The sequence below is a fragment of the Lipotes vexillifer genome, unplaced genomic scaffold (assembly GCF_000442215.2).
Source record: "Lipotes vexillifer unplaced genomic scaffold, Lipotes_vexillifer_v1.1 scaffold699, whole genome shotgun sequence".
In the NCBI taxonomy this organism is placed as follows: domain Eukaryota; kingdom Metazoa; phylum Chordata; class Mammalia; order Artiodactyla; family Lipotidae; genus Lipotes; species Lipotes vexillifer.
Window position 1 is genome coordinate 909,146 of NW_006788818.1, and position 9,330 is coordinate 918,475.

Below are 9,330 nucleotides of genomic sequence, written 5' to 3' on the forward strand. Positions count from 1 at the left end.
TAATTATACCTGAGGCTCCACTTGGGGTAAAAGTGTGATTTCTAAGAAATGGCTTGTACTAGTAGTAATAATTGTGGCAGGCATTTGTGAGGTGTTTATTATACACCAGGTCCTGTGCTAAGGGCTTTAAACACATAATCTAAGATGTAACACCCCTGTGATGAAAGTATGACTATTTCCATTCTATCAAGCAGGAAATGAAGGCTCCTGGAGATGATGAAACTTACGCAGTGTAAGAGAATTGGTCAGGGTGGGGCTTATCCACTTTAAGAGTTGGCTCTCTTACTTACCTTGCTCTAAACCAGTACCCGAAATGAGCATGGGAATCCCTCTGACTGCCTACGAGGACCGCTGGGGACCAACCTGGGAATCCCTGTACTGTATTATGACCAAAGTAAGGGAGGCCATGCTTTACCATGATTGAGAAACAGCTGCAAAAAATCAAAATAAAAACACTCTACAGAAAATGGTCAACTAGGAAGGAGTTGATGACCAGGGCAGAGAGAATACAGAAAGGGCTTTTTTTTCCCTTTTAGGTTAAGTATTAAGGAATGTATGGTTTTTTTGGTTTTGTTTTGTTTTGTTTTTGCGGTACGCGGGCCTCTCACTGTTGTGGCCTCTTCCGTTGTGGAGCACAGGCTCTGGACGCGCAGGCTCAGCGCAGCGGCAGAAAGGGCTTTTTTTTCCCTTTTAGGTTAAGTATTAAGGAATGTATGGTTTTTTTGGTTTTGTTTTGTTTTGTTTTTGCGGTACGCGGGCCTCTCACTGTTGTGGCCTCTTCCGTTGTGGAGCACAGGCTCTGGACGCGCAGGCTCAGCGGCCGTGGCTCACGGGCCCAGCTGCTCCGCGGCCTGTGGGATCATCCCAGACGGGGGCACGCACCCGTGTCCCCTGCACCGGCAGGTGGACTCTCAACCACTGCGCCACCAGGGAAGCCTGGAATGTATGTATTTATACATAGCTGGAGGAGGGAGAGTCCTTGTAATAATAATAACTACTGTTTGAGTATGTACCAGTCAGGCACGCAGCTGAGTGCTTTCCGTGTGAGCTTACATTACTATTCTGATTTTACAGCGGAGGAACAAAGGCGCAATAAATAACTTGTTTCAGGCCACCAAAAGTTGTTAAGTGGCTGATATGGTTTGAACCTGGTAGCCTGACGCTAGAGAAACCAGCTGGTGAAGGGCTGACCCCACACCACGCAGAGGGCTGCAAGAGAAGCCTGGAGTAGTGGGCAGCCTTGACCATTTGCTGGGCCTGCTTGGGGAGCTGGGGGCCAGGGGGAGGGCTCCACAGCCTCTCCACCAGGATAAGGAGGGAGGCGTCAGCCCAGACGGCACTGTTTCTCTGTGACACATATGTAAGTCTGCCCTCCAGAGAAAAATCCTGCCCAGAGCAAATGGATTGTGGACTAGCTGCCCCTTTATATTATCTGTACCGCTTCTCTCTTGCAGTTTTACAGATAATCAGAGTTTTTCTGTAAGCTGACAGAGTCCATGTGCTCAAGCTCCTTAAAGACATCTTTTCCTGCACATTTTCTACACGCTCTTCACCAGAATTCCTTTTCCACAGCTTCTCTACTAAAAGTGAGAAAGAACTCACCCTTTAGGACCTGGCTGAAATTTTACTTCCCCTAAAGCATCTTTTGACCCTCTTCTTGGCCCTGAAAAAAAATCACTTGCTCCACCCTCAGTGCTCCCATTACACAGATGGGGTGACTATGCCATTTAAGACCATCTAGTTTATGAAGTCTTTTCATACATTTTCTTCAACTGATCACAAAGCATAAATGCACATTCCTTTTCCAACTCCTGGGGCCGGATGTCCTCCAGAGTTCAGGCCCGTGTGTTATCTGCACCTCTCCATGGGGGATGGGCAGCACTCCCATCAGACACATTGTTCCTGAAGCAAAAAGTAGGAATAGTCACACTAAGTGGGTTGAACAGTGACCATACAAAAACTTCACTCCAGATTAGGTTTTGCCTCCAAATGAGTTATGAAAAAACAAAACTGCTAGTTTTCAGAGCTTTCTGGATTTTGGAGTACAGATATGACTTCGGATTTGAATCCAGGTCTTTCAGACTCAGTTCAGGGTACTTTTTACTTATCACTGAGTTTTAAAGTCAGAATGTGTGCTGTCTCCCTACTAGGCTGTAAGCTCACGGAGGGCAGAGAACTTTTAGTCTTAACTCAGTGTTCAGCACAGCATCTGGGGCCACAACAGTGCTGGAGAATGCTTCTTAAAGAAATTATCCCATTTTCCTCTGTAGTGAGAAAATGTGGTACAAAAGTGACAGTCAGGGAGTCAGGGGAGGGGCTCACACCCCAAGGACTTAGCTACTGAGGCTGGTACTTGCTCTCTCTGGTCCTGGGCTGTTTAGGAAAATACTGCTGAACGATGGGTGCAAATAAAAATGGAGATTATCCTTAAGGGAGTTCAATCTAAGCAAAAACCCATGCCTCTTTTCCTTACAGGAGAGTGCAGATCAAATCTGCAGTACGTTTGTAATTCTTAAAAATCTAGATGACCGTGGTCAGGATAAGAATACAGGTAGCTCTCAGTTCATAGATGAAGGGTAGAACATGGATTTGGAATGAAACAGGCAGTCCTGGGTGTGAATCCTACCTCGGTCATTGACCAGCTAGCTGAACCTCACAGTACTCATCTGTGGAATGGGAGAACACTACAAGTCAGCTCATGGATTAGGTGAGTTAAAGGACATAAAGCACTTGCTAGAGTACCTGATACACAGTAGATGCTGAAGAAATGTTAGCTGTTGTCAGAGGTGGGAATATCCAAGGAAACCTTTGAAACAGCTGGCTATACCTCTGAAAAAAATCAATGAATCACTCAAAGGAAGATGGCAACTTTTTGGAAAATTCAAGTAAATTTAATTAAACAAATATTTATCAACAATCTTACTAAGTGCCAGGGACTGTGCCAAGGGCTTTAAAGATGAAAAAAATAGTATCTCCTGCCCAGGAGATTGATGGCGTGGGGACTCACATGTGGAAACACTGGGAGGGCGCTTGTAGTGCTAAAGCCAACTGAGTGTGTGACCAGCCAGAGGGAGAGCAAAGGGTTACCAAAGGGACTTCGGAAGGCGTGATATCTTAGCTGAAGCTTGAAGGATAAACAGGAGTTTATGGGGTGGACTGAGAGAAAGGAAGGATTTCCTGCCAGAGGGAATGGTAAAGAATCTGACCTGATGGTAGGCCAGGCACAGGTGCAGTCTAGATTGGAGTTGTGGGAATGGAGAGAAGGATCTGATAACCTGGAATCTCTTAAATAAAAAGTAGCACTGATATCACTTGGTGACTGACTACATGGGGGTGGCTGGGGAGTCTTTTGATGGCTCCCAGGCTTGGGCAACTGGTTGTTGAGATAAGAGGAAAGAAGAGTGGCTTGGAGCGGGGAGGAAGGTGTTACATCTGAAGCCTGAAGCAGGTGGCCTGCAGTACGGAATGGAGCAGAGGGTGCTCTGCACTGGACACACAGAGGTGAGTCAGCTGCATGTAGGTGGAGTCTAGGATAGTAGATAAACTTATTCTGGGTGATCTGGCTGGACAATTAAATGATAACTACTGTTAACAGCTTACCAAGCTCCAGACACTGTGCTTAGCGTTCGTATACAAGACGCTGTTGAGTCTTCAAAATGTCTGGAGGGTGTTATCACCCCAATTTTCAGATGGGAACTGAAGCTCAGAGAAGTTAAGTAACTTGCCCAAGGTTAAACTGTTAGTAAGTGGCAAGACTTGATCTTAAGCTTGACTCCAAAGCTCAGACTGTCGAACACTAAGCCGGCATCCCCTACACTGTGTGTGTGGAATCTCTGTCCTGGGAGATATTAATAGGTATTCCCTGGGGTCCAATACTTTTGGGAAACATTGCCTACTAAACTCCCTTTATTTTTTTTTTTATTTTTTTATTTTTCAACGTCTGGGTTCTTTATTGGAGTTCAGAACTGTGCTGATTACAGTGGACTCTCTTGACCACACAAGCAGTAAATAGCAGCCAGTTTTGCTTTACACCATGGTTTCACACAAAGCAGATAAATATCAGAATGCCTAATTTTCTATTTTAAAAAATTCCTAAGGGCATATGGCAGAAGGACGCATGGGGGAAAGAGAAAAAAACCACCACTGTGGGAAGGATATGCATAAATAAGTATTTCTTACCTCAAAAAAGTCCCAAGTATCAGAAAATCTGCAGAAGCTTGGTTAATCAAATACTGCAGTACTGATTTAATCAGTATAAAATTGAAAGAGCTTTAGATCTGTAATAAAAATCCAAACTTGGGGAAGGGCAACCTTTAAAACACAGCAGCCAGTAGAGGAGGACTGGGAAAGGCGTGGACGAGTGAGCAGGCACGCCGGAGCTGTGGGGACGTGTAATCGACCACTGTCAAACCAGTGTAAGTTTCTTGGTTTCTCATGGAAAACATCTTATACGCCTATTTTTTTCCTTCTATGCTTAATTAGTTCATCAGTTTTCAGATAGGTCCATTCCATTTTTTGCCTTGTTTTTCTTGGTAGTATTACAACATCATTTTGCATTTACTCCAATTCCTGACCCGTGTGGAAAAATTAGATGATTTCAAATACTTTCTTCAGCTCCACAATAAGCTGCCAGTCACTCTTCTGCATTTCGTCTCTGAACCAGTCTTTGAGGGCATCAATGGACTGCCTGCTGATCTGTAAGGCCCAAGGCACAGAGTGAACAAAACAATGTTAACAAGTGCCAAAGAAGAGCATGTGGCCCCAGAGTTTGTTACCAGATCCTGCTCATCACAGATTGAAAGCTCAGGCAGAAACTGCCAAAGCAGAGCCTGCCTGCCTGCATTTTCTGGGAGCAGAATGCCAGCACCACATCTGTTTGCTGGGGCTCTGACCTAGAAGTCCTAGCGGGCACTCTGTCAGGAGGCCAGGCTACAGGCCCAAGCCCTAACGAAGAATCCAGTCCCATCAGATTCTCAATGTAAGCCCTCAGCTCCTGAGTAAAGGCCATCAGAAGAGCCGACGGCCCCCTTTCTTAAAAGGGGCCACTTTTGCTGAGTGAGATACTTACCTTACTGACGATAATATCTGTAGCTTCAAAATGTCTTCCGTACATTTTGGGAGATTCACCGGGGATGGGTTCTATTTTGACACAGATTTCCTGTCCTTTTTTTGCAACATCCACTTGTTTATGGTTTACTTCAATACTTGTTACTATTCCAATGTCAACAAAATTTTTGCTAGGCACGCACATGGGTGTCCCCTGCTTCACCTGGCCTGCTTCCACAGTCACGCCCATCACTATCGGATCTCGAGAATTGAAAATAAACTGAGGCAGAATTTTTATCTTGCAGGGAAATACTGCTATGTGTTTAAATTCTTCTTGTTTCTGTTTCTTGTAGTCTTGTCTATATTTCGTAAAGGCATCAAATAAATGATAAATAATTTCTGCACTAAAAATTCTAACTCCTAAACTGTCAGCCATTTCTTGCGCATCCCGTTCAATTCTCACATCAAAGGCCAAAATTACTGCATACTGAGGATCATGTTCCAACATCACCGAAGCCTTCATGACATCTTTTTTATGGACTGGACCAATGTTAATTCCTGCATAGGGCACTTCTGATGTTTTCAGAAATTCAAGTAGAGCTTCCAAAGATCCCAGTGTAGATGCCTGGACATAGACTCCTTTCTCTTCTAATTTGATAGCATTTAGTGTCTGCTTTAACTCATGGATCAGTTCATCTTTAAGAACTGGGATTTCATCTTCTTTATAAGCCACGAGGAGGGGTAAACCAGCCAATGTTTTTTCCAGGTCTTTCCCAAGAATCTTTACCCCCTGAGCGGCTTCTACTTCTTTATGCTTTTCATATTGCTTCTTTACTCTTAACTCCTTCATAGGAGGAGGTAATAGGAGGCCTCGAATCTGAGTGACAATGGGCCCTTCTACTCCGGGAACAATAATTGTATCTCCTTCCTTCAAACGCCCGTTGATCAATATTACATCTATAGTGGTGCCCATTCCTGGGAGAGCCTTAACCTCCATCACCTGTGCTCTCAGCTCTTCACAGTGTGCAAGCCTCTTATTCAACATGGTCTGAGTTAACTCGACAAGAAGGTAGATCAGACTTCCCATGCCATCACCAGTATGTGCAGAGGTAGGTACCAAGGACACAAAAGTGCGGGGATCTTTATTCTCATAAAACAAAGCTGCGTTCAACCCCTGCTGTGCAAATTCCACAATAATAGCCTTTGCTCGCTCCTCAAATTCATCTTTTGTATTCTTTTTCTGCTTCTTTAAAGTAGCAGCAACATCAGAGTCGGGGCTCTTTTTCCAATCATACAACCTATCAATCTTATTGAGTGCAACAATGAAGGGACATTTTTTAGCTTTCAAAAGGTTGATAGATTCAATTGTCTGGGGCTCCAAACCGTGCATAATATCAACAACTAAAATGGCAATATCACAAAGAGAACTTCCTCTGTTTCTCAGATTACTGAAAGACTCATGCCCTGGAGTGTCAATAATCAGCATTCCTGGAATCCGTACATTCTCTCTATCAAAATTTTTAATCATCTTCGTTTGTTCATTAATAGCTTCAAGAGGAACATTGGTGGCACCAATTTGCTGTGTAATACCACCTGCCTCACCATCTTGTACATGCGTGTGACGGAGTTTATCTAGAATTTTTGTCTTCCCTGTGTCCACATGTCCAAGTACACAAATAACAGGAGCTCTTAGCTTCTCTGTATTTACGTTTTTACTATGTTCAAGTCTCCGTTTCTCGATCCTCCGTTTTGCTTTGTCGTAAGCCCGTTCTTCTTTAGTTCGATCATCATCAGAGTCATACTCGGATTCCGAGCTCACTTCTTTACTTGGCTTTTTATCTAATGCTAAACTCCCTTTATAAGATTCAAACTGCACATTAGAGTCATAAAGGCTCTGAGAAGTCCTCCAGTAAAGAAACCCACGTGGCTTTGTGTAACCCAGAGTTTCCAGAGTTAACTCAGCTGAGAACACTACCCTCACAGCACACTGAGTACCCCAGACAGCAGTTTGAAAAGTGCTGCACTGGGCTGCAGCCTGCTCCCAGTTCTCTTCTTTGTCTTCTGGGAGCCTAGCTTCTCTGCACCAGTTGAAATTCACAGAAGTGGGAGGGAAGGGGAGTGGGGCAGGAGACGGAAAGTTGAAGCTGCAGACTGAGGTGGGTGAGGGCGGGGACAGGCCTGACACAGGCTGCTTGCGCAGGGGGAGGTGTGTTGGTCCAGCTGCGTCTCACCAGGGAGACCAGCCCCAGCCTGCCCCAAGGAATGCCATCAATACCAGATGCTGCTGTTCCTGCAGACAGTTCTAACAGCGTCGTCAAGGATACCATTCTGCCGAGACAGGAAGGAAAACCGGGCCGAGTCTGAATTCCAGGAGTTGGACCTCGGGTGTAATGATAGCAATTTCTTCCTTGTTCTTTTTTGCTTTAAACTCACCAAAGGAACTGGTGGCTGTGTTATGGAGTGCAAAGGAGGCACCCAAACACAGCCTGGCTGGATCTCAAGACACTTTCCCAAGACTGTTCAGTCCCTTCCCCTGTAAGTAGTGGCGCCACGCGACTCGGAGGGATGCCTCTGCCTTCATTCGACAGATCCCACACTGGATAAGGTCACAATGGCTCCTTTGAGGCAAAGGCTGTACACCTGTGATGCCATATGAACTACAAGGGAGACAAAAGCAGGCAGAAGAAAGAGCCTTTTGAGAGGGGGGAAAAAGAGGCCAGTACTCTGGGGCCTGGCTCAGTTATACTGGCTGTGTAAGGCGGGCACCAGCCAGCTCTGCTAAGATATCTTTCCTGCCTTCCGCATTTAATTAGCAACCATTTGTACTTATCTTGCATCTTCCACTCAATCACCTCAAAGTGGTCACTCATCATTTTGCGCAGGAAGAGTTGTCGCGGGCCACAGAGACTTTCTCCTCTGCTCATTACAGAGAGCCAAGAATGTGCGTTCCATCACAGAGCACTGGGGGAAGGTAACTGATGTCTTACGTGGCTCTCCTGGGTCTGTCTGCAGTCCCCGTGGTCACAAACAAGCCGCCTTCTGTGATTTAGTGAAGTGCTGGGCATTTGAACACTGTTCTGGCATTTGATTAATCATCAATAAGCAGGGCACAGCTGGGCAACTGTGGTGGAATGAAGTTCTCCAGCTCGCCCCCCAGCAGGGGATGCTGGTGGCCACAGCTGGGGGGGTTCTCATGGAGTCTTTGCCTTTCCCGGGCAAAGCTCACGGGTTCTGTGTTTCTTCGTGGTGTGCGGACACTCCCGCTTTCCTCCCTGCGCCTCTTCCGGGTTCTCTGCCTCCAAGTCATCTTGCTTTCCCACCATTCAGGACTTTTTGTTCTGTAGCACAATCGCTTTGAATGCAAGGGAATCAGAGACAGACGGCAACTTCTGGAAGTTTCTACCCAGTGCTGGCAAAGAAACCCTCTCCCTACCCTCTCAATCTCCTACTTCCCTCAACTAAGATTACCAGAAAGGTTGCAAGCCCCATAATATTCTACATCTGCTAACATCAGGAAACTTGCATGAAGGGAGCTGCAGAGAGTCTGTTGCTTAGTCTGCTGAGGCCTAACTCCTTGCCGCCTCAGAGAGCAAGACTGGGCCACAGCAGGGGGCAGAGGCCCTGCCTGCAGCTGCTTTTCTCTTTGATGGGTAGGACGATGACCATGCAGCCCCTGCCTGGTGGGCCTCTGATTGTGTAACTAACCAATGGCAAAGGGGGCCCTTGGTGAAATCTTGTGCCCAGGACCCCTTATTTCAAGTCACATCGTTGCTCCCTGGAGCAAACACTGGCGAGCAGGCAGTCCAACACCTGCTTCAGCTTCACAGACTTGTTGGAGCTGGACAATTGTTGGATCAGAGGACTCAAGCCTCAGAACCATTTCCACAGCTGCAGGATAATGTTGAGAAGGGTGCTGAGGCCTCATCTTGTCTTGGCAGGAAAAAGTGTTGTTTGGGGAGAATGAGGCAAAGAGGTGTGTAGGTTTTGAGGTACACAGAAAAGGGAGCTGTGAAGATTTGTCACTGGCACAGAAGACAGGGCGGGGGGATGGCACACATTCCCATGTTTACCGCTGCTGACCTTGGTCAACCCCTTTCTTTTATCAAAAAACAAATGAAAAGAATGGAATAGCACAGGGAACTATATTCAGTATCCTGTTAATAATCTATAATGAAAAAGAATATGTATATATAACTGACTCACTTTGCTGTACACCAGAAACTAACACAACATTGTAAATCAACTATACGTCAATAACCCCCCCCCCCAAAAAAAAAAAAAGAA

At 45.7% G+C, this 9,330-nt stretch overlaps 2 protein-coding genes across 2 annotated transcripts in view; both read right to left on the reverse strand.

The window, feature by feature from the left end:
- The window catches only part of MECR (mitochondrial trans-2-enoyl-CoA reductase), a 32,981-nt gene that overhangs the window by 17,453 nt on the left and 6,198 nt on the right, over positions 1-9,330 (reverse strand). The window lies entirely within an intron of this gene.
- On the reverse strand, positions 4,588-7,373 carry LOC103087658 (eukaryotic translation initiation factor 5B-like). The gene is made up of 3 exons (XM_007461834.1): positions 7,278-7,373; positions 5,069-6,916; positions 4,588-4,695 (listed from the first exon to the last, which is right to left on the reverse strand). The coding sequence occupies exons 1-3, from the start codon at positions 7,371-7,373 to the stop codon at positions 4,588-4,590; spliced, it is 2,052 nt and encodes a 683-aa protein (XP_007461896.1).

Bases quoted from the DNA above. Each gene is read 5' to 3' on its own strand.
- LOC103087658 (XM_007461834.1), bottom strand. From the start codon at position 7,373: ATGGTATCCTTGACGACGCTGTTAGAACTGTCTGCAGGAACAGCAGCA. The intron at 6,917-7,277 runs GTGAGACGCAGC...TCTAATGTGCAG, and splicing joins GGCTGGGGCTGGTCTCCCTG to TTTGAATCTTATAAAGGGAG. The intron at 4,696-5,068 runs GTAAGTATCTCA...TGGGCCTTACAG, and splicing joins CAGATATTATCGTCAGTAAG to ATCAGCAGGCAGTCCATTGA.